This window comes from Rhododendron vialii, chromosome 4a, assembly GCF_030253575.1.
Source record: "Rhododendron vialii isolate Sample 1 chromosome 4a, ASM3025357v1".
Classification (NCBI taxonomy): Eukaryota; Viridiplantae; Streptophyta; class Magnoliopsida; order Ericales; family Ericaceae; genus Rhododendron; species Rhododendron vialii.
Genome location: NC_080560.1, coordinates 19,517,265 through 19,542,707, shown reverse-complemented (window position 1 = coordinate 19,542,707; position 25,443 = coordinate 19,517,265). Strand labels below are relative to the sequence as shown.

At 37.0% G+C, this 25,443-nt stretch overlaps 3 protein-coding genes and 1 long non-coding RNA gene across 4 annotated transcripts; 1 reads left to right on the top strand and 3 right to left on the bottom strand.

The window, feature by feature from the left end:
- Positions 1-19: 19 nt before the first annotated feature.
- On the bottom strand, positions 20-1,585 carry LOC131323186 (uncharacterized). The gene is made up of 2 exons (XR_009199110.1): positions 552-1,585; positions 20-298 (listed from the first exon to the last, which is right to left on the bottom strand). It is a non-coding gene; the product is annotated as an uncharacterized LOC131323186 (long non-coding RNA).
- Positions 1,586-3,164: 1,579 nt separating this feature from the next.
- Positions 3,165-3,973, bottom strand: LOC131323185 (copper transporter 5-like). The gene has a single exon (XM_058354870.1). It carries the CDS (start codon positions 3,940-3,942, stop codon positions 3,466-3,468), a length of 477 nt encoding a protein of 158 aa, XP_058210853.1. The 5' UTR covers positions 3,943-3,973; the 3' UTR covers positions 3,165-3,465.
- A 4,776-nt stretch (positions 3,974-8,749) lies between these two features.
- On the top strand, positions 8,750-10,263 carry LOC131323786 (protein FAR1-RELATED SEQUENCE 5-like). The gene is made up of 4 exons (XM_058355628.1): positions 8,750-9,825; positions 9,902-9,971; positions 10,059-10,121; positions 10,225-10,263. The coding sequence occupies exons 1-4, from the start codon at positions 8,750-8,752 to the stop codon at positions 10,261-10,263; spliced, it is 1,248 nt and encodes a 415-aa protein (XP_058211611.1).
- Positions 10,264-19,672: 9,409 nt separating this feature from the next.
- On the bottom strand, positions 19,673-24,511 carry LOC131323227 (uncharacterized). Its single transcript, XM_058354918.1, has 4 exons — positions 24,144-24,511; positions 21,649-23,874; positions 21,071-21,415; positions 19,673-20,319 (listed from the first exon to the last, which is right to left on the bottom strand). The coding sequence occupies exons 2-4, from the start codon at positions 21,832-21,834 to the stop codon at positions 20,044-20,046; spliced, it is 807 nt and encodes a 268-aa protein (XP_058210901.1). The 5' UTR covers positions 21,835-23,874; positions 24,144-24,511; the 3' UTR covers positions 19,673-20,043.
- Positions 24,512-25,443: the final 932 nt, after the last annotated feature.

Below are 25,443 nucleotides of genomic sequence, written 5' to 3'. Positions count from 1 at the left end.
CACCCATTCATTCATTCACAAAAAACTTACAACGATAGCATAACTGCCCAACCAATGTCATGAGCAGTTTTAACTTCAGTTCTAGTCATTTTAACAAAACAAAAAGACATACACACATAAATAAATAAGAGAAATCTAACTATTTGTAAACTAGCATCTGCAGCTTCTGAATTTCTGAGGCCTTGCACAAAAATCGCACAATTAGTAGGGATGCAGACTTCCACAATATTGTTATCCATGGCCCAATGCCACACTTGAAGCCCTTCTTTAATTTCCACCATAGCTACTAAAGATGCTCCTATCATATGTATGGAAACAAGTAAGCATCAACGTGAAACATGATACATTGAATAGGATATATCTGTTCCTCCTACTAGATTGGAGCCCATCACAATCTCGAAAAAGATTGGATACAATTTTTCCAAGAGAATGGCAAATAGCATAACTAAGAGTCGAAAAATGACAAAAATCAAGCAACATGAGTTGCAGATTGATTTTGCAGAGCATAAATAAAATGTTTAAATTCCAAAGCCATAAAAGATTTAGAGTACCTTATTTTCCACAAGCTCGGCAATTTTCTCAACAAGAGAGGCTTTGTTAGTCTGGTATGGAATCTGTTCCATTCACAAAACCTTATTACTTGGTATTTAGGCAAGGACGCAACCCAACCTTAACTCCAGTTCAGATCTTCTACAGAAACAAGTCTAATGGTTTAATAACTTTTGCAGATGGGGTGTAGAAGGAATAATGCATAGCTTAATAAGCCAAATAAAAGATACAAGCTCCATGTCCATAATTAGTAACATAAGAGTATCCAACAAAATAGACTGCAAAATGGAACAACAATGCTCTGATGTAGGAGTAAACAATGACTGATGGTAGGAGGAAACATCAAAGGCAGGGTAGCCCCATCATATGCATCACTTTTGGTAAAGATTAAGCACAACATCAGCAGAGATTTGGTAATAACAACAGCACCCTTAGCAGCATTCAACACAGAGACAATCCAAATAAAAGCATCAGCTGGAAGATCAATAAAAGCATCAGCTTCTCTAACCATTTCAGCTTTACGCTCATGCAACAAGGGCTAATGAAGCACTTCCATCGGATAGAGAAATAGGACAGCTTTACTACATTCATTGAATCAACCTCATATGAGAGTAGCTTCATGACCACCTTTTGAACAAAAAGATAATGTGATCGTAAGAACAACTCAAATTCTATATACGATTAAAGCTTTGATCAAAGCTTTCAACTGTTCCTGAAAATAAAAGACAACACTACTTTACAACTGCAAATCTCATACAAAAAATAATGACAAATAACAAGACAAACTATATAGCATGACACATTTTTACCAACATCATTCAATCCCTTAAGATGTGTATCTATGCATTTAAATTATGAACTTCATATACAGTCAGATTATTCCAGCACTTCAAAGAATCGATCAACTTGGATTCAGACTTTTACCAGACTTTTCATTTCATGTCACTGTTGAAGCAAAGAATGCGTGGATTATGGCAGAAAATCTCATGCCCAATCAAAAAAAAAAGCTGCACAAAGTAGTTCCTGAGAGAGAGAGAGAGAGCACCTGGTGAGGATTGCGGTCTATGACAGATTGCTCCTTGAACTTTAGCTTATATGAATAGTTGTGGTTCCCCTCCCCCCGCATTGTTCCACAGTGATCACAATAAAGTTTTCCCAGTATCAGATATATAGATAGATGTCGTTACCTGATGTAAGAAAGTGAATTGCAGACTCGAAGTAGAAAAAAATAAAATAAAACACACTCATTAAGGACTCAAATTTGCACGCTTTTTTGTTATTACCTTACTCCACTGAAAAACTTCTCCATCATCAAATTCCAAGGTCAAAACACCAACAGGGTCAAGCTGAATTGAACGGCCCCAAAATTTACTTTTCAGATTGCTGTCCCCCCAAAATTTCCATCCTGTAACCGTCACAATGGCATGCTACAATCATAGGATGATGACTGACCTGACACCAACAATCAAAACCAAAAACTACCATTACCTACGTACTTAATTACTAGAAGGAAGATGTTCAAATATGGAGCCCAATTCAAACACATAGGTAGCTATTTTGGCAGTTACTTGTGACTGCGGGCTGAGTGCCATAACAGGTACTCACCCCCAAAAAAATTCAGGATGATCTGGAGACTCTGAGTTTTGGTTTTCTGATGGCCATAAACCCCTACCCCGTTCTTCTGTTATTTTTGCTATTTTGCCCAACAACAATTACAACCAATCTCATCTAATACACCAAATTGTGCACCCGGTACCAATCCCCCTGATCCTCCACTGTCCTATGTTCTTTATCATCTTTACAGTCCTGGGAAACAGAAGAGGAAAGAATTTCCAGTCCTGGTTAATGTCTTCAACACATCTCCTTTTAGTGGTTGAGACTCAAACCAGTCACACCCAATCTTGTGGTAATGTGTGGGTATCAAGTCTGAAGGTTTAGATTAGAGGGCTAATCTTTTTAGAAAGAGTCAGCCATGCACATGCTTATATAGTTCATAGTTCATGGTCAAGCATCCAGGTTGAACGAAAAGTGGACTGCTTGATATACGGGACATGACAATGTTGTCATAATTTTTCTCTTTCTCAAACGCATGCATGGGAATTCTGTCTGTCGGAGGTTCAAGAATCTATGAAAGGACATCTAAGAAAATGAAACTACATGCAGTGGTAGGGAAATATAACACAGAGAAGAATGTCCATTTAGTTATCTTCAACTACACAAAAATCCACATGAATTTAATTGAATAAAAGTGAAACCTTCTCTGAGAAAAACCAAAGGCCTTTATCTGGATATTCAGCCAGAGCCGGCCGGCTTATAGCCAAGGCGAGGGAAGCGGGCGCTTCTGGCCCCCGAAAAAAATTAAAAACGAGGGCCCCTAAATTTTTAGAATTCCTATATATGTGTGTGTGTGTATGTATATATGGTAAAAAAAAAATTACACCACCAATTAAAATTTAAGAGCCACAAAATAGGCCCAAATTGTGGACTATACCGATTATAGTTGCATTGGGGGAAAGAAGCTTTTCAAAGATGAAATTGATCAAAAATTATCTTCGGTCAACCATGCCTCAAGAAAGATTAAATGGATTGGCTATGTTGTCTATCGAGAAGGAATTGGAGAAGAAGCTTGACTATGGAGACTTAATCAAGGCGTTTGCAGCAACAAGTGCGAGAAAAATAATTTCCAAATGATGGATTTTGAGGTATGATAAATTTTTTGTATTGGTTTTTTTTTTTTTTTTTTGACTCTTAGTAGACCCCTTTTTTATTAAAAGTATAGGGTGGCCTCATTCAAGAAGTTCGCTTTTGGCCTTCAAAATTTACGAGGCGGCCCTGTATTCAGCCTCATATGTCTCCCCCAATAATGGATTAAATGGCTTGCAATGTCTTCCTTCGATAGAAGCATATCCAGATACATCAAATACAGCAACGTTTATTAGATCCAAATCGGAAATGATTAGAAACTTCAATTTCGATTTCCCCTTTTTCAAGCACATCCTGATCATAGCTCCTAAACACCAAGTACCCGGCCGACAGCCCCGCCACAACGGCGACAAACACGCCGCCGTTGAACGACTTGACGGCAAGCATCAGCATGTACCCGATCGCCGAGTTGACCCCGAACATCACGGCTCCCAACAGCCTGACGGGAATCCTCGCGCCTCCTCCGCCACCGCCGAGCTTGGAATCGAGGAGAGGCGTTGTGGTCGTGGGTGCGGTTGAGGAGGAGGAGGAGGAAAGGGGTGGTTGCTTGAGGGAGAGAAGAGATGGAGATGTACGTGGGTGGGAGATGGATGAACGTGGGTGGGAGATGGAGATGAACCAGGTTAAATGGAAAGAGATGAATCTGGGAGATTGAGACGATGGAGATAAACGTGGAAGAGATGTAGACATGAGATGCAGAGGACAACAATGTTAGCCGAGGTCAAAGGGGGTGGGCTTTTTGGTTTTTTTTTTTCCCCCATCAATTACCGGTTCTATAGGTACCAAATCTTTTGTTATGCAGAAAAGCTACGTGGACAGCATGCTGTGCACAGCAGCTGTGCACAGATCCCATTTTTTTCCGTTTTGAGTCGCACAAAGATGATCGGAGCCGCTCATTTTGTTCAAAATATGTTGTTTAAGGTCTCTGTAAAAAATGAGCTTCGTTCGATATCATTAGAGGCGTTAACAAAACACCCAAAATCACTTCAGAATTTAATGAGCGGCTCCGATTATCTTTGCGTGACCCGAGGCGGGAGAAAAAGGCCGCTGTGCACAGCCTGCTGTGCACGTAGCACAGCTCTTTGTTATGCCTTCAGTTATACATTTAATGGTTTTTATTATGTTTTAGCTGGTTTTGTCATGCCATTTTTTACGGTTTCTCCAAAATGGGAGGAGACACCGAAGCGCTATCCCGAAAAGTATACACCCATCCCTTCTTTTACCGATCCCTCCGTTGCATTAATTTTATCGTCCAAAAGTGTTTTTGGACAGGTTGGATTTTAAAATTTTCTTTTAGGGAAAGAGTTCACCAGGAAAAGTTTGTTTAAAATCCGGATCCTTAATTGCTGAGATGAACAGTGAGATTGAGAGAGTGGTGAAAGTGTACGATGGAACCATGCGATCACTACTGCAATATTGTTAAAAGGTGACGCTTGAAAAAGTGAAAAGATGTCAATTTTTGAAAAACTGAAATTAAAAAGAATGTAATAGATAAATAATATCAGTCATCTAAAAAACTGTAATATAATATATTTATGATGTCACTTTCTAAAATAGTGATATAACTATTCTTTCTTTTTAATGTCATTTTCTCATAAACTGTGATCTAATATATTTATGATGTCACTTTGTAAAATAGTGACATAACTATTCTTTCTTTTTAATGTCAATTTCTCCTTATAAGTGACATTGAAGAACAAAATTTATTTTTGGAGAAAACGGCGCCATCTATGAGCGTCGTTGCTTTGAAATCTCAAATCGGTAGTGGGTCGTTACATATGTTATCAGAGCCTGTACCAATCGGAAATGTGAGACATAATCTCGACCCCATACGAGGACATGTGTTCCTAAGTGGGGGAGATTATGACACCCTACTCCTGGGGAGTTCCAGGTAATGGTCAATCGGCTTGAGGGCAGTTGGAACCCGTGCAAGGGGCTGTCAGATCGGTGACCTGAAAGGTCAATCGAGGGTAGTCCCATATCGCTTGGTGAAGTATAAGTTGTGTGTTATAAATAATATATCGTCATCCTATCTTGTACAAAGACTTTTAAAGCTATGAGGGTACCAAAGCCAATTGAAACTTTATAGTTAAGCATGCTCACACTGGAGTAATTCTGGGATGGGTGACCTCATTGGGAGGTTTGATGGGATTTGGTGTTCAATGCGGACAAATATTATATAGGGCGGGAGCGCATCGTTACAAAAAGATGACGGCTTTAAAGCACCTTAATGACGTTTTATAACTGTCATCTTTTACCTTCAATTACGTTTATAAAGCGTCTTCTTTATGGATATTAATGACAGTTTCAAACCGTCATTTAAAGATTCAGACTTTTAATGATAGCTCCATGGATGACAGTTTCAAATGAGGAGTGCTAAATACCCCGAAAGAGTACCCAAAAATTATAACGAATTTGAAAATCAATAGTCCAGATTCACTTAAAGTTAATTTGGACCATAAATTTTCAAATTTGGGGTAATTTCGGGATATCATTTTTCATGGTACATAGAATTTCCCTTTTCAAAACTATCATCTTTCATGTTTAATGACACTTTTAAACTGTCATCTTTTATGATTATTGTTGTAGTGGATGGGATTGATGTCAGTGTGGATGTCTTGACTTCTTCTACATATATAGTGGTATGTGCTATAATGATGATCATGGTTTAAAATCCCAAGGAATGTTTGGAATTGATCACATAAAATAGTATCAGTAAAAAAACAAAATTGACATCAAAGTAATGGTTGTGACATCAGAAAATAAAACTTCCATTCCTAGCTTAAGAGTTTGTTTCGAATGCGAAATTTTATGGAAAATTACGCAACAAAAAAAAAATCGATAATCATATTCATTCTAAGTGTGGTTTATAACACATCAATTTCGAATGATCTACTATCAACGAACAATGTGGATAATAATTTTGGGTCCACAGGACCAGACACAAGATCAATGTGAACGCTATTACGAAGGAGTAACTGTTTTTGTTCCCATTTCAATTGTAATTTGAGATGCTGTAATTACTTGCTTCTTTCCAATTTTCACCTTTTAGCATATTTTAAACATGCTAATTGCAAATTGGCTGAAATCCCAGTTATTGTGCTAGATTCCCAATCAAACTAGATATCATATACTTCCTCCGTCCCATAATATTTGTCCGGTTCACAAAACGAGGATATAAAAATAATACGGTACAATTTTTGTAAAAAAAAAATCAAATTTTTTTCAACAATTCACTAGATATCGATGACTTCTTTTAATTTATGAAAAAAGTTTGAATTTTTTTTTGAAAGAAGTGCATTATTTTTAAGTCTTCGTTTTGCGAACCAGATAAACAATTTGGGACAGAAGGAGTATATGCTACTGAATGAATTTTAACGATGTCCAAATAAGCCTTAGTTGGTGGTGACTTTTCAAATGTTTGTAAAGCAAGAGTAATAGTCATCTAAAGTGTTGGGTATGGGGTGAGTGACCTTGGGCTCCATGTGCGCATCAAAACGACGTTATTTTTGTATATAATATGTGTTTTAATATGCACGATTTAAATATACAACCTAATGTTATATATCGTTCACCTTGACCCTCTATAGTATATTATAAATATGAGAATAAATTATCTCCACCTGAGAAGGAGAAGTTTCCTTTTCCTCCAAACCAATCCCCCGGCGACACGTTATCCACAGTGCCAAACCAAATGAAAATCACGTGTGGTGTCTACATGGGTTAACTTTTCTACTCATCTGGTAAATATTTAACCCTTGAAGGTCTCAAAAATTACCCATATGCCACAAGGCCCACAACACCCCATTATCTGTTTATTTTACAGTGGGATGGAAAGTGGAAAATTGGTTCTCGCGCGCAAAAGGGGAAAGTGCTGCTCGTGAGTTTACTGTTCTGTCTTCTTCCATAGCTGCTATTCAAGTGAGTATTGTATTCTTTTACTCCAACTTTTTCTATTGTTCTCCACTATAATAACATCCATGTACCCATATACACAAATATTGTATGTGTTAGCGTGAAATGGGACCTCTGTAATGAGGTTCGATTTTTTATTTGTTTGGAGTTTTTCGACCACTGAAATACATATAGGGCTTCTATGTATTATCCCTTTTCCAGCTCAAACTCTAAACCTAGCTCACACCCAAAATCCAAAATATGTAGCCCAATAAACAAAAACTCTAGGTATTTGTTACTTGATGTGAAAAATTAGGTTTTGTTTCTTATGTTATTTTTTTCCTGTTTATCCGACTGATTGCTTATAAAAATTGTGAGCATGTTATTTTATTGTAGAATTGTGATGGAAGACACATTTAGTGGAGAAATTTTGGGGGAAGAGTTCGTTATTGAGGAAAATTCAATGAATGGTTTCAAGGATCTAGAATTTTCAGAAAAGGAAAAAGTTCAACCTATTAAGTCATCTTCGATTATGGGTCCTCGAGAACCATGTATAGGTTTGGTTTTTGAGGAATGGGAAGATGCTATGAGTTGTTATGTAGCATATGCAAAAAGAAAGGGCTTTAGCATTCGGAAAAATCGAACTCGTCGATCTCTTAAGGATAAGTCAGTGATTGGAGTAGAATTTTCTTGTTATAGAGAAGGATTTTGTCGTCCGAGTTATCACAAAAAGAGTAAGAATTGTGCACCTCGCTACGAAACAATGATTGGATGTAAAGCAATGATGAGTATAAGAAGAGATGATGAAAAATGGGTTGTGAGTAAGTTTGTAACCGAACATAATCATGAGTTGTGTTCTCCAAAAAAGTACATTATTACTTCGGGGCAATAGAGGAATAAGTGCAGCTCAGAAAAATCTCATTGATGTTCTCAATGATGCCGGTGTACCCCCTTGCAAGATAGTGTCCGTTTTAGAGCAAGAAAATGGTATTGGTACTCCAGTTGGCTACGTGACAATGGATGTGCAAAATTACTTGGGAAATAAGAGAAGAAAGCTTTTGAAAGAAGGTGATGCACAGAGAATGTATAACTATTTCAAAACCTGCCAATCAAAAAATCCAAAATTTGTTTATGCAATTCAAGTGGATCAAAATAATTGTATGGGAATTGTTTTTGGGCAGATTCAAGATCAAGGCTCGCGTGCCAATATTTTGGAGATGTTGTAACCTTTGATGCTACATATTTGACCAATCTTTATAGTATGCCTTTTGTTCCTTTTACTGGAGTCAACCACCACCACCAATCAATGATGTTCGGATGTGCTTTACTTGTGAACGAGACTGCCGAATCGTATAAATGGTTGTTACAAACTTGGGTAGAGGCAATGTGTGGACACACTCCATCTGTTATTATTACGGATGATGACAAAGCCATGGCGAATGCAATTGCATAGGTACTACCAAATACTATGCATCGTCTATGTATGTGGCATATCTTACAAAAGGTCCCGGAACATTAGGCTCATGTTTTCAACAAGTATTCAACGTTTCAAGAAGAATTTCGCCATTGCATTCATGATACAATCACAATTGATCAATTTGAAATGGAATGGAATCAATTGATTTTGAACTATGAGTTAACAGAGAATGATTGGTTGAGAGATTTATACCAGCGGCGGGAAAAATGGATTCCCGCATACCTACGGACCATGTTTTGTGCGGGGATGTCTACAACTCAAAGAAGTGAGAGTATGAATAATTTCTTCAAGGATTTTGTGCATTCAAGTATGTTGGTAAGTGACTTCGTTTATCAGTATGAGAAAGCATTGGACAAAAGATATCAGAGCGAGAAGGAAAAAGATGTGAAAACAAGAACCACAAAAGCAATTCTAAAGACATGTTACAAAATGGAGGTCCAAGCAGCAGAAGTTTATACAAGGAGAATATTTTCATTCTTCCAGAAGGAATTATTCTTGAGTCAAAACCAGAGTGTGTCCAAGTTCTATGAGGGGGGAACAACAAAGACATATAACGTGGTGGCCGATGGAAAAGAAAACCTTGTCTATGAAGTAGTTTTTGATATTCTGGAAAAGAAAGCAGTTTGTTCATGCCATAAGTTTGAATTTGTTGGAATTCTTTGCCGGCACATTCTCGCCTTGTTTGCTAAAAAGTCACTTGCTAGTCATCTCCCCGAGTATTATATTCTGCGAAGATGGACTATAAATGCAAAGAGTCATGTTGCCAATGAGATTTCTCCTACTTTGATGAGTCAAGTAACACTACAAGAAGGCTCAAAAGGCTCCTCTACATTTACTAAGCACAACCTGATGATAGAGGTCTCGAAAGTTGTTGAAGAGGGTCAAAAATCACAAAAGAAACATGATCATTTAGCCATTGCTTTGCAGAAGTTGCACTGTGAACTTCGAGCTATGGAAGATGATGATGAAATTGATATTGAAGATGATTTGGAAAGTTCACCTCCACTTGAAGGTGGTACTGAACTTCTATCGAATATAACATTTACGTTACATGACCCGCCACATGTTGCTTCAAGGGGTCGACCTAAATCTCTCAGACAAAAACATCCCAAAGAGAATCATATGGGCAAAAAAAGGAAGTGTAGCATTTGCAAGCAACCAGGGCATACTAGAACTACTTGTCACATACAAAAGCAAGTCGGGTAAGTATTATGCTTTTATGATTACATGGTTCATGTAGGAAGTTATATGCTTAGTAAAAAAATTTATTTCCTTCAGGGATAATGTTGGCGGTACAAGTTCATCACCTAGTGTCTTAATTGTGTCTACAAACCAAAATCTGCACGAGGTACTATAATTTTTCTTCAGGTCGTTTGAGATGCATACCTTAATGTTTTTGTTCTTGAAACATTAGCTGAATCTGATTTTTTTATAGGCGAATTTGGATTTCCATAATCCTATTAGCATGTCCCAAGATCCTAAGTGTTCTACATTCATGGTACTAATTTGAATATCTATGCGAAAATCTAAATGACAACATTTCTTTTTTTAAATTTTGCCATCTTCTATCTTACTTTATTTTCATTTCATTGCTCATTCAGGATCTAATGATGGAGGCCCCATACACATCCTTATTTTGATGTCTTAAAATTTGTAGATGACAACAAAGCTTGTTTTTGGGAGAAGAATCATGTATGAGATCTAATGTTGTACACTTTTGTTTTGTATGGGAGAGGAACCATGTTTAGTTAGTACTCTCTTCCTTTTGGTATTTTGCTTACGGTTAAGGTTGTAAATTTTTGTTATTATGTATGGGAGAGGATTGGGGTGCACTACAGCAGACCCGAATTCGTAAATTTTTGCATACAATTTAAGTTTTAAATTGACTTTATTTGTTGTCTATCTCGTAATGCTGATTAGCCGGCAGTGAAATTTTGTCTAATGGCCTTAACCATTTCATTTCAATTTTTGGAGTTTTGGGTAGGTCTAAGAGTGGAACATGTTAATCTAAAGTTATTGAATCAACTCTAATACCCAAAAAAAAAAAAATCATTAGTTTAACGAGCTACTTGCATACCACTTAAAAACAGTGGGGCTCACTTCGGGGTTCTACACAAATGATTTGAGTTGAAGACCAAAAAAAACGTATGAATTGTAAAAAAGAGAGTGTGAAAATCAATTCCCAATCTCTTAATAGTTATCCAATCAAAAAGTTATCTTAACATTAATAAACAGAATACTCAATTTTTAAAGATAACACTGCCAAATTTGTGTAGTATTAAAATTAAATCATTTATATGGGATTCAAAAGTGGGCCCCACAAAAATCTGTGCACAAATATGTGCGGTATTGTACTTCCTTCGCTCCCAAATAAATGTCCTTACCGCAAACCTAGGCATTTAAAAAGATACATTTGTTTCTCTAAATAATTCAATTTTTTTCACAAATCAATAGATATTAATGAATTCTTTCAAATTGTAAAAAAAAATTTTAAATTTCAAAAAATCGCATGTTTTTAAAGGTTTAATTTTGTGGGCCGGACATTTATTTATAAACGGAGGAAGTATTTGTTTAGTCGCACGTTCCACTTTTTAATTAGTGAGATATAATGGGGTGTTGTGGCATGTGGGTAATTTTTGAAACCTTCAAGGGTTAAATTTTTTCCGGAGGAGTTGAAGAGTTAACCCATGTTTGGACAGCACACCTGATTTTCATTTGGTCTGGCACTGTTGATGACGTGGCGCCCGAGGATTGGTTTGGAGGAAAATGACACTTCTCCTCCTCAGGCGGAGATAATTTATTCTCTATAAATATACCGTTACATCAAAAACTTTAACAACGAAAGGAAAAAAATAATACATGATGCAGAAGTCTACCTAAAGTGCGATTTGAAAAAGCTATTATCAATTTTATTGAATTTATGTTTTTGGAGTAGGGAATTTTTGTAACTGGAACACGTATATAATGCTGAAGTAGATACAATATTACTTTCCGTGGTGTCAAATCACAATCTATAATAACACATGTGCCAAATAAAATGATTGACTAGTTTGAGATATATGTGCAGTGCTAGACTTGAGTTTGCTGATTTCTAAAGTCCACTTTTACCTCCTGTGATTATCGTCATGTACGAATATTTTTTTTATGGTTCAAAATTGACCACATAATTTACTTGTGGTTTTGAAAATATACGGATAGACCCCATGCCGTCATGTTTTCCATCTATATTAACGGAGGTGTATCTCACACGCCTCTAGAATGTAATCTGAGTCGTTCATAATGTATTAAATAAAGAATAGATTACCTCTGAAAAAATTCATTTCAATCAGGCATCAATAACTCAGTGATCTAATTTTTAATAAATTCAAATTTGAAATTTTAATTTCATAACAAAATCAATTCGACCATGAACTTTTCATTTCTTGATTGACTTGAATTTTGGCATAAATGTAGTACTCGTTAAAATTTACAATATCAACGATTTAGATTCAATTTTTGGTATAGTGGATGGTGTGGTTAGATTTAAAAAAAAAAAAAGAATCAAGGGACATGATGAGGGTATATCGGTATTTTAATGTTATGTCCGTTAATATGGATGAAAAACATGACGGCAGGGGGTCTATCCGCCCATTTTCTATGTGATCAATTTAAACTATGAGGGAGGTATCCACACATGACGATAACCACAGGGGGTGAAAGTAGACTTTGCTCTAGTTTTTTCAAACAATTCAAGCCAAAAACACGATCACTTGGAACTGAACTAGAAAGTTATCAAAAGATTCAAAACCATGCATAGTCCACTTGTTTGTCATGACTAGGTGCCGTTTCAGAAACTTTCTTAAAAATAAGTAGCTTATTTTACATTTTTAAACTTAAAAATAATGTAAATGAAAAATAATTTTTCAATTTTTTTGCATCATATATAAAAAATCTCGATGAGATCTTTCAAACAAGATCCATATTACATATTTTTTGATTTCAATAAACCCATAATTTTTAAGTTTGAAATTGACTTCTTAAAAAATAAGAACTCTTTTTGCATTCTGAAATGGGGCCTAATCAACAATCCAAACAAATACTACAAGATAAATGATCAAACTCAATCGATTAAACACATCTCACGCTGATGACCAGCCACGAGTTTTGCGTATCGTGATTAGAGATGGCAATCCCAACCCATATTTTTTACAATAATGATATAGGTACCGACAACTGGGAGGGAAATCGTACCGACAGGCCGCGCCGGGCCGTCTCCGGACGCTGGATGGTCGATCTGAGCCGTCCAAAAATTCTATAAAAAAAAATCCGAGGGACCCAACGCGGGAATCAACGGCATCCGAGGTGTGTAGGGTGTTTGATCCGAGCACTTTTTTTTCGTGTATATACAAAAAAGGGGTGCTCGGATCAAGCACCCTACACATCTCGGATGCCGTTGATTCCCACATTAGGCCCCTCGGTTTTTTTTTTTTAGAATTTTTGAAAGACTCGGATCGGCTGTTCGGTGACCGGAGACGGCCCGGCATTGCCGGTCAGTACCATTTCCCTCCCCGGCTGGTCGGTACTCATAGCAGTACTCCATTTTTAACTTGCCCAAATCCGCCAACTTATAAATCAACCCAACCCGCCCATATTGTATGATGGATTGATATGGATTCACCAACCCAACCCGCTCATATTGTATAATGAATTAACCTATATTTACATGGGTTTTTTTTTTTTTTGTCATTTGTTAAATCTAATCTACTCTATCTTAAGGAAGCTTAACAAAAGTTGGACAAAACTTCTTAAGGATTGGCTAGAAAAAAAAAACTGAACATTTTTGTAGTGGCCCGACAGAGAGGGGTGCGGGCTGCGCCCAAGGCACAAACCTCCAGGTATGTCTAGGCTAACTCCCCGAACTCATCATTACATGTTCCAAAAGGGTGCCCGAGCCTCCAAGTGGTTTGACGGGATGTTGCCCAGCTCCCCGGAGCACAATGTGCCCGAACAACCCGAAAGATAGGGGCTGCCCGTCGGCTATCCGAGCGTTTGTCCCTCATAAGTCATCATGACGTATCCGAACGGTTACGCCAGGAGAATCATCATTGGAGAGATAACCTGACCATGTGCTACATCACCCGAGATGGTTACTCAAGCATACCCTCCACGCACTTGCTTGGGGACCAAGTAAGGCGAGGTCTATAAAAGGAAAGGGACTCTAACCTAAGGAGGTAGGTTATTCTACTCTAACTTTAGACCTACCTTCTTCTCCGTAGATCTAATTTGATTGTCGGAGGGTCACCGGGCTGCCACCAACCCAAGCGACTTGTTGCAGGTCAGGCAAAAAGTGTGCTGAGCAGCAGAGGAAGGAGCTGGAGCCCACTCAGAGTCAAGATCTCGATTAACCGAACCCCCACAATTTTGTAAGTTTCGAACTTGAAACCTTTAGGTGGGAGTAAATCTCTAAACCCTAGGTAGAGATGACAACGGCACAATTTGGTTTGGTTACTAGTAAACCAAAACTTATACCTAAAACCGAAACTATAACCAAATTCGACGATTTCCTTTTATCTAAAACATAGTTGAAATTGTCAATTAGTGTTAGAATTTTCACCGAAATTGATGATCAACATTTCTAATCACTCTATCTTTATTCAATTAGGCGCTCTCTCTCTCTCTCTCTCTCTCTCTCTCCATTTCAAAGACTTCTTAATCTTTTCGATCATTAAACTCTCTGGATCATCGTTCTTTTTTTCCCTTCAAGATAAATACATTAATAGTGGGTTATAATATTTGCACTCTCTTTCACGATGTCGTACTCTCATTTTTATCCTTATTTTATGAATTTTCCTAATTATGTGGTTATTGTTTTTCTTAGATCCAAGTTGGTCTGACTAGGAACCTGAACAAGTTATATGACAGAAAAAAGGGGAGAAAACGGGTCGGGTCAAATTTGGGTATGACATGACCCATATTCGATCCAATCCGTTTCAACCCATGTATCATTGACCCATCTTCAACTGGCTCATATTCAAATCAGGACCCGTTTCAATCTGTTCAAACTCATTCAAACCCACCCATTTACTATCTCTGGGCATGAGGCATAGCTCACACGACAAAACTTGCTAAATAAGGCTCTTCCATTCACCGGATGGTGAGTTCGACTCCCTCAATTTCCCTTCCCATTCCCCTAGTGGCCTAGATTATAGATGCTACAGATCTTGCCTCGGCAAAATAAAAGAAGTTTAAACTTTGATCAAATTATATTTTTACTTTCCTTTTATTTGAATACTTTCAAAAGAATTTTGAAAGAAATGATTCTGTAATCAACAATCAAACTTTGCCAAGCAAGTGCTAGTATGAGAATATTCTAGGCGGTTTAGCAAGACCTAGCTAGGTTCAATGAATAATCAAATGGTGTGGGATAAAAAATATAGGGATTGTCCAATTCCAATGAGAGTTGCCACATCGTCCAAACGATACAATATTAAATTAGTGTTCTTGTGGTGTTAAATTAGAACGAGCTAGAGGTGTACACAATATTGTATGATTAATCAATCCATTAGGTTAATCAATTGGGGTAGCTTAGTTGGTCAGGCCTCTTGCATTTCACTTGGAGGTCTGGAGTTCGAGTCTTCCAACCTGCGTGCGGGTGGTTTTATTTCCTTTGGTGAAAAAAAATCAATCCATTAGATTAGTCTTAGTCCAAGACTTAGAGTTTGCTTTCACCTAAGGTCTCAGGTGCGATTCCACCTGTTTGGGGCCACCTCGTTGATCCCATGAGCATGTGAAAATGCTTTGAGAGGATTATAGGGATTAGTCTGAGAAAATGCTTTGAAGGGGTATAGGGATTAGTTTGAGATGAGCAAAAGCTGGTTCAGAACACCTTGCATCATGAAGAAAAAAAAGAAAAAAAACAATCCATTAGGTTGGTGTCTTATTCCATGAGTTGGATCTTAATTGGGTTGGTGTAAATTTTTTGGAACTTAGCGAATTATAGTAAGTTAAGTAGAAATAATGTAGGCTCTGTTTTATGTTAATTTAGAAAGAAAGAACAGGGCAAATAAAAACAAACAGCAAGCCTCCATTATAAATTCAAATGCGAATACTCAGAGCACATTCGGTTCCAAGTGGCAAGTAGTATATGGCAATCAACCAATCAGAGCATAATTAGAGCATCTCCAATGGTAACTCAATCTCAAGCCCAATCCAGCATTTCTCAGGCCAAAAAATGATATTTCCGTTCCTCATGCCAATTTGGCTCAACTAAAGGCAAAGCCGTTTATTGCCGCATCTGTATCAGTGTATTAATTTGCTACCTTTTGATTCAAATCTCTAGAAAATGATTCCGGTGATTTAATATATGTGAGGCGTTAACGTAAAATTACTTCAACATTATTGGAGCAACTTTGTGAAATTTTGACAAAATGCTAAAGTAACAAGTCAAAAAATAGATTTGAGTTGAGAAATGTAACTCAAAATTGTGAAAATGCCCTTATTGGACTTAGGTATAGAGCACATTTTGTAGGTACGCTACAAAAACCATTATGGACTACTCATATTGTGCATACTTCTTGGGTTTTTTTTTTTCATCTAAGTTTTGAAACTTGATGCAATTTTTGAGATATTTTTGAAATGATTTTTTACCTTTTGAGAACGCAAAACAACAAGAAATAGTTATATTCTCCCTGTTCAAAAAAAGCTGCTCAATTACATTCCTTAGGACTGGACTTGTGTTTTCTACATCATATGAACAGTCAAACTCTTTCCATATTTAATTTGAAGGAAGTTGCTAAACACAACTCATTGTGCTGTCAGACTAACAAAAAAACAAAACAAAAAACTCATTGTGCTATCATTAAGTTCTATAAAAATATTGGAATATGTGAAAAATGTATAGAAATATGTGAAAGTGCATTGATAAATGTAAAAGTGTATTTTTTTTTATCATTTTCTTTAATTTATTGATAGCCCACTGCTAGTAGAAGGACCCTTATTTGAAATAGATTTCCCTGAAATATAACTTTGGAGTGCAGAGTGCAATTCGTGTTATCTCGGCCGTCCAAAGTGAGATTTGTAGAAAGAATCTTCTCGGTAATCTTTTTAACATCTGGACCATTGATTGCCGAGATAAACAATCGAGATTCAACTGCGGCGACTTTGCTGGAATTCAATTGCTCAGCAGCTAGGTCCATTCCATTCTAATAACAGTAACGCAACAATCCCAATTCATAGAACATGGAGAAACAAATTTATTCTATACTCGACAAGTACCGAGACGCCATAGGAGTTAGATACTGGAGTAAAAGATATGTTGTGCAATTGTTTGTGTAAAATTGTTGTGCTACTTTGAAAAACTGTTGTGATACTAACATGATTCAGTTCATACTAATTTGGGGTTGAGTGGTTTTTGATGGGGTTATGAAACACATTGTAATTTAGTTGTGTAATTTGCAGAATGAGCTTGCTAACCATATATACGAGTTAGCCAAGTCAGGCATTCCTCCAATAAGGCATGTGGGCGTGCAAGAATCAAGGTGCACTTCACACAACTTGTTGAGTGTATGGCCGGCCGGCCGGCCTTCAAAATTTCCAATGCTTCTCAAGCCGCGCCAAGGGGTATTCCAGGACTTGTGGAACCTGCATTAATGTGTAGTGAGGGAGAGAGGGCCTTGAAGCACCACATAACGTTGCTCCAAGAGCACTTAATTACTGTAATACATGTTAAGTGAAAGAAGATCCTAGAGCACCATGTAATGGTGCTCCAAGAATACTCAATAGTTTCTCCTTCACTACAATAAACAAAGGGAGAGGATCCCGTCCAGTTTTTCCTTCTAACCAGTCCGGTCCAATTTTAGACCATTTGCGGGCCCGAAAAATGGCCCTCAACAATAATCGTTCACATTTTAGAGCTCGTCGAGAACATTGACTGCGCTAAAAATCACGTCGATTAGATGTCATTTAATATGATTTTGAAATACATTGATCTTTAGATAATTGTGTTAAATGGGATGTAATCCATTGTTGCACAATTTTTTTCTTACAAACTTGACGTAGTTCAAAATCATATCAAACTATATCTGATCAATGTGATTTTTGGCGTGGTCAATGTTCTCGACGAATTTTAAAAAGTGAACAGTTTCAATCATTATTGTGTGCTCGAGAAGAGCCCATACATGATCCAAACTAGATCGAACTGATTGGATGGAACTGGACGGGATCCTCCCCATAAACAACAGGCCCTAACTAGGACTCTCTCTCTCTCTCTCTCTCTCTCTCTCTCTCTCTCTCTCTCTCACAAAAAGACAAACTATCTCCATGTTAGGAGTTCCTTTAAAAATGGGGCATCAACACAAAAGATGACTTAAAATCTTAAATTCCATGAGGAAGGTATTAACAACCTTATCACCTTTCTCGTGTCTTGCTCTCCTTCATCGCTTCTTGTGCATAGCATAAAAGATTCAGGAAAAAAAAGAAGAGAACCATATAGGACGAGAAAACAGACAAAACTTCATAAGATACCGTATGAAAATGAAAATTCTATAAAATAAAAATTACGATTATCACAGTAACCCATAATTTGCACGAATTCGTGATGGGTATACAACCTGGATATCCAACAAAAATGGCTGTGAATTCGGAAATCTCTGCTGCAAATTGCCATTATATCCAAGAAGAAAGGATATTCTCTTCATAACGACAAGGCAAAATTCGCTCTAATACCAAAGAAGAAAAAAACATCAACACAATTAAGATTAATCATCCACCAGCTGATCCAATTCTAGCTTGAACAAACAATATAATTGGAAATGGGTGAGACACCATGTCGCATGGATAGGGACACAGATATGGACAAAAAGAATTTATACATTATGAAAGATTCCCGTAGACGGGACCCTTTTACAATATAGATTTTGTCAGAGAGATTAATCTTACAAAAAAGAGTAGTTCTTTACAACCAATAATTGGTTCCCAGAAATTACCTTCATGCATTACATTGCCCCCTGTGGGAACGGCTTTGAAGGAAACACAACATTTATAGGTGTACAACCAATTGTCCCTTTTGGTTCTAAAGGGAAGATTTTGGGTTCAAGCTGATGGAGGGTCATCAAAAGCCTGCTAGTAACTCTGATTTACTAACCTAGTACTAACATTCAACATATGGAAAAACGACAGAAACACAAATGTCACAGGCCCGTCTATCCCAAAAGATAGTCTACTAGGTGAAGTTACTTGGTCACGTATATGTTCAAGACATCCAGTCTCTATCCAATGTGAGATTTGGAGGCTGAGACATCCAGAATATGCATTTATGCATGATTTCTTGCGCATTGCCCCTTCCAATGAGTTTCAAAGATAAAAACCTTATATCGCTCTAGAACTTGACCTAGGTAATTCGATGAACTCAATTAGATTATTTCTTCTTACTCTTACTAAGTCTAAGCATCTCAACTATGAATTGTATTTCTTATAAATTTATAATCTGTCAACTTAGAACATACCAATCATATTGAGGAACTTTTTAAAAGAACTGTTCAAGGAATAAGTGCCTTACTGTTTGCCCTACCCATGGGAAACTACTAGTCTTGATAACACCTTTTTGGTGTTGGACACTGGCCATGACAGATAAAAGCACTGGTCAGCTCAAGATACAAACTGTAAGAAACAACCTGCATCTTCCTTAGTGAAACAAAGCGGAGGTGTAATTCTACAAACATTTCCATAACACCCTCGTTTACCATCCAAACTCACATCTCTGTAATATAAAGGAGGGTATCTTTTAACTAGACATGGTTAGATCAGAACCACACATGAGAATGATTAGAGCATTTATTACCTTTCAACTTGACATGGTTAGATCATAGCCACACATGAGAAGGATTAGAGCATTTAGTACCTTTCATCTGGTCCATCACATGCAGAGATTCAACTTTTTAACAGGAGAATTCAGCTGGCAATCAGTGAGGAGTTCAGCTCCAAGCATGAATCATATTTCCCCGATGACTTCAATAACAAAGTAGCTATGCAATATCAGCAACCAACTACTCTAAGCTAAAAAAGATAGTGCACTGATTACAAATAATTGATCTTTTTAAACACGACCCGAACATGAATTCCAGTTCATAAAATGCTATACATGGATGTATCTATAAAGCAAAAATAATGCTACAGTGATTGGTGACCACATTTGAGGGTACCATCTGATATGTCATCAATGCACCGGCATAAAATCATGACAAGTGGGGCCCATTTCACCTATACATCAGCGGCAATTAAATGGTACCCAAAGTTCAAAACAATTCAACTACAATGTGGTATTAACGCTTATTTTTACCAGTCAAATATACAAGAAGGAACGTAAACAAAAATGTGACAATTCTTTGCAAGAAGCATATGTCTAATCCCTTATGGTGGGCCAGTAGGTAGAACAGCTACATTTTTCAAAATTGTCTGAATGTAAGATTAAGACGGCCTGGCCGGACCTTTGCTTCTTCCACCAAAGCTAGAGGAGCTGAGTTGGAGATAATAGATGACACCCCATGAAATATATGCCTAGACTTTCCGCCGAATATCAATACATCTCCTGATTCCAATAGAAGTTTCTCTGCCTTGTTGACACCCCTTTGATCTCCATAAAGGAATTCTGCTGAATCACCAATGGAGAATGAGACAACTGGTAATCCTTTGTCTAGACTCTCTTTGCTTTCATCATGATCCTATGTCAAGAAAAACGGTGGTAAACCAAGTGAAGAGGTATAATGAAGTTCATTTATAGGCCATAATTTTGGCTATCATTTCAGCAGTATTCCACATTAGATGCAGCATGAGCAACAACTAGACTAGTTAGGTCATGTGGTTTACACGTGCAACAACTCACAAAAAAGAAGAAGAAGCGACAATCAATCTATGTTTATTCGAATATGAATACATATTTCGAAATAAAGTACTTAGCTTTTAGAATGTTTTTGTGTCTTACCATTCCAACTCACCAACCACGTCTCAACAGAAGTGGATGAGAAGTGCAGTGATATGAAAAACTAATCCTAGGGTTCAGGGAGAAACTTGAAATAATACTTTAAGCAACCAGTTCACGATTGAAATTGGCTCACAAAACGAAGGAACATTCCAATACCAAGGATATAGAATCACTTCCAAGAAGTCCTAAATCTTTCCATCAAGGCTATTACATTGGAACACGTGTTACTATATTTCCACCTTTAACATGGGACTGGCGTTAAGTGCCCTAAAATTTGAAGACAATTTCCCCTTGCCTTCACATAATTGAGGTCACATATAACTCCCAAGTATTTACATAACCCTTCCCTTAATACTATGAAGAGCAAATAAAATATAGTTTGTTAGGTAGAATTGATGATTGAGAGTCATGGCATTTATGTGATTTTTTTTTTAAAAAAAAAACAGTTCAATTAAGAAGTTGAGAAACAATGCATGAATCTTACGGCTAACCTGATGAAGACCAAGTCGCCCAATGTTTGTATAGAAATTCACAATGCATATGTTTGGTGACATATCAGGAATTATGTCTTCCACATTGCATACTTCATCATGCTTTCCAACTAAGGCATGAGAATCTTGAATTGCTTGTTGAACTAATGAATGAAATACATGAGGTATGGCCTGCGGTTCAGAACCATCAACTGCTCGGTGAGTTTCATACTTCTTCGTCTGTGGATCCCAATCTTGACCAAGACACATCATCTGCAGACGAAGTTTTGCCCCATCTCTGTAACCAGGTTGATAAAAACCTCCTGGGCCAATACCAAGCATCCGACATATCTTTACTATTTTAACCTAAATGATTAGAGCATGTAAAGAGTGATTTACCATTGAACATACAACACACATTACCAAAATAGGTATAACTTAATGGATTAGAGAATACTAAAAAGCAATTCATATGTGACGGAGAAACTGTACTCAAGCTTTGCATCTTCTTAATTCAAAAAGAAAAGAACCTTCAAACAAGTTGTTTTGAACACTCAAAAACAAAGTTTATCAATATTGAAGTCGCGTCTGCCCAGTACCTGTTCGCTGAGGGTTATGTAACCTTTTAACAAGACCATCCTTTGCCTAAGAACTTGTCCAGTATTTTTCGTTGAGTGCTCCATTTCAATCAGTTCTTCTATGTTCTTCTCATTCAAGGATGAGTCCGATAAGGAAGATCTTGCAACTTCAGGGAGGCAGATATCAAATGATTCAAGAAGAGGCATACCATTGGCAGAATCAATTTTCACAGCACCCACTGAGTACCCGGAAATAATTTGCCGTCGCTTCTGTCGTTTCACAGGAAAATGATGCTGCTTCTTCCCAAAACTTGTAGGCAACAAAGACTCATCCTATTTGCTTTTAAGATTTGTTGCATGTGAGGCCTCAATTTGTGACAGACCAATATCCCTGGGCCTTTCCTTCAATTTCTTCTCAACATGAGTTGTCAAGTCAATCTTAGTTCTCCTTTTGTTCTTAGAAGTAAAACCAATACAACTAGAAAGTGGACGGAATTTCTCATCATAGACAGAATTTGAAGCAGCCAAAGGCATAGGATGTTCGAAAACAATATCAACCATCTTCCACTGCAAAGTTTTCCCTCCGACAAATGAATATCCACCCTCGGCAATAGAAGACACAATAGGTGAACGGCCACCAACCCCAACCTATGCATTTGTAAAAATGGGAAACCAAAATTCGAATACTTGAGTATTGAAAATGGAGTTCCAAGAAGAATTGATCTAGCCAGAATAGATGGCATGCATTAATGCATTTCAAGTTTGCAAATATTTAACTACAGCCTATTCTACATAGAGATTGGTAAGACTATGTATGCGGCCATGCGGGTGCATGTAAAAATATCAAATCTTCCAAAGCTAAAATAGCAGGTAGGGGTGAGCATAGACCGGATTGGCCCGGTTTAATAATAAACCAAGAATCAAACCACTATCTACGGATTATAAATTTGAAAAACTAGACCAACTCGGAAAATTCATCGAACTAAATCAATCCAAACCATTAAAAGGTGGTTTAGTTTCATTTTTGAACCACAGTTTGCTTGAAATTGAGATATCATCTCCATAAACTATTTAAAGTATTTAAAATTACATAGATAAATTAAACCAAAACTTATATTAAAGCTAGTAATTTTAAAATCACCAAAACTCACTAACATCAATCAATTAAAAGTAGAATACAAGTAACTAGTGAAGGAATAGTGCCATGGAAGAGAGTATTAGATTAGGAAATTAGTTACCAAGCAAAAATAGTGGGAAATCAATTGACTAAGTGCAAGCCGTGTATGTCTAGTGTATTGAAATTATAGGATAGTTTATCATGTCTAAAAGTTTAGGAAATTAATCTTGAAAATGAAAGAATAGGATGGTGGATAGAGCATTAGATTAGGAAATTAATTTTGTTCAGTGTATCTAAATAAATTGTGTACACACACACACACACACACACACACACACACACATATATATATATATATATATGTTATATGGTTCGAATTGGATCGGCTTGGAACTAGAACCGTTAAAATAAATCCACAGACCAAACCACATTACTAAAAAACCGAATTATTAACCCATTCGGTTTGGATTGGTTTGGACTAGATTCACAGTTTGACGATTATTTTGCTCACCACTAATAGCAGGACATTGGGAATCTGGGATATGTGTCTGAAAGTTAGTCATGTATATGAGACAAATCCTCAAAATTTATTTGTTTCGGAATAAATACAAGTTATTCTAGCTAATGCAAGTTTCTTTTTCCCCTACTCTTTCAAATACCATAAAAATCAAGAGATCTAAATGTCTAAATTGACATAGGACACATATCCCCAACCATCACCCAAGGTATCCGACCCAGGTACTCATGTATTTTCATTAGAAATAGTCCATGTCGCATATATAGACTACAAAAATTCTAATGTTTCGATAACAAAGGAATTACTTCAATTGTTTCTAGCATGTTCATTATCGCATTATAAATTGTACATCATCAGGAGTCTCACACTCTCACTAATCTAATCCAAATTATATGGTAAGGCATTAGATTCCTCCGTCGCTACCAGAATTACAATGTCAACGAAGCATTAACTATATAATAAGTTACAAGTTCCATCCACTTAATTTCCCTATGATCACCAAAACTGGAACTATAAAACCCTAATGAGCATTGAAAAATTTCAAAGACCCACTACAGGAAAAAAATTAAATTCTCTCTTGGACCCATTTCGTAATCTTATACTCCATCTGTCCCTAAATGTTTGGCACTTTCATGTTTTTTATTGTCCCATATTATTTGTCCATTTTGAAAAGTCAAAAGCAAAATATGGTAAATTTCCTATGTTACCCTTTTCTTTTGGGCACCAAATTTCAAATTCAAATTTTCAAGTACTATTCAAAGTACACTAGAAGGGTAAGATTGGACACTTGATTTTTGCACAATATAATAATATTTGTTCCTTAAAAGTTAGAACTCCCAAAAGTGCCAAATATTTAGGGACGGAGGGAGTAGCATTATTCACCAATAACAGCCACAGTTCACTACATGACAGATAATATTGTGTAACTAGTACATGGAGATAAAACATACGGAGTAAATAAACAAGGGTTCTCCAATAAACAAAATCAAAGAGAAGCACTCACAGTTTCGCCGGGTGATTCCAGATTCCCAGGGAAGTTGCAAACTCCTGTCATTGCTCATTTTTCTGAGACAAGAAAACTGCTGAGACAATTGGCGCGAAATATTGTGTAACTGAGCGTGCATAGGTTGAGAGGGCTGAAACCGTATCAAGGGCATGTGTTCAGCTGAAAGCTAAAGTCACATAACTCGCTAGTGCGAGAGCGTTTTGGAGTAAGTCTCAATCTGCAAGTGAGAATTGAAAGACGAGCGCATCGAAAGTGTAGTCAATAGTGTAGGGTAATTAGAGCTTTGAGATTGGGGAATGATCGGTTTTTCCTTCTTCAAAACAACGAAGGGTGAATCAGAAGGGGTAAAGTGAGGGGAAATATTGGGCCTCGCCCACTGGGCCTTGCTAAATCAGGCCCATACAATCTACACTTGGGCCGTGCTTATCCTTGTAGAGCAATTTTGGGAAATGCTTGGCAGGTCCTATTTTTTGTGGGGGCTTCCTGCGGACCCCTTTTGTAGAGTCTATCTGCTCCAGTCCCTTTTTAAAAATGCATTTACAATTTTGCCCATTTGTACAATTTTTATTGTCATTTTCTAGAATTTTTTGAGGTGTGAATTCTAGGTGAATCCTTGGTGTGAATTCTGGATTTGAATTCTGGGTGAATTTTTAGTATGAATTTTTGTTGTGAATTTATGGTGTGAATTCTTATTGTGAAGCTTGCGCATGTGGTGGCTGCTAAGGCTAGCTGTGGTCTTCTTCCCTTAGATTGGGTGGCACTCCTCCTGGTTTTATTTCTCTGTTTTAGCTAAGGATTCTGTTGCTTCTTTGTAGCCCTGTGGACAGAGTTTTTGGTTATAAAAAAAAAAAAAAAAACTTTGGGTGAATTCTTAGTGTGATTTTTGGGTGAATTCTGGAGGGTGAATTTTTTGTGTAAAATTTTTATGTGAATTTTTGGAGTGTGAATTATGGAGAAATTCATTTCTAAATGAAGAATTCACACCTAAATGAAAAATGCACCGCTAAATGAAGAATTCACACAAAAGAACAAAAGTTGTAAGGTTGAGAGCTTAAGAGAATGCACTCCCCTTCAAATGGCTACCCATAAATCTGGTCTGGAGGTAACTTAAAGCTCTGATCGGAATACTACCTTTTAATTGTTCAATAATGGAACAATTCATTTTGTTTTCCTTCC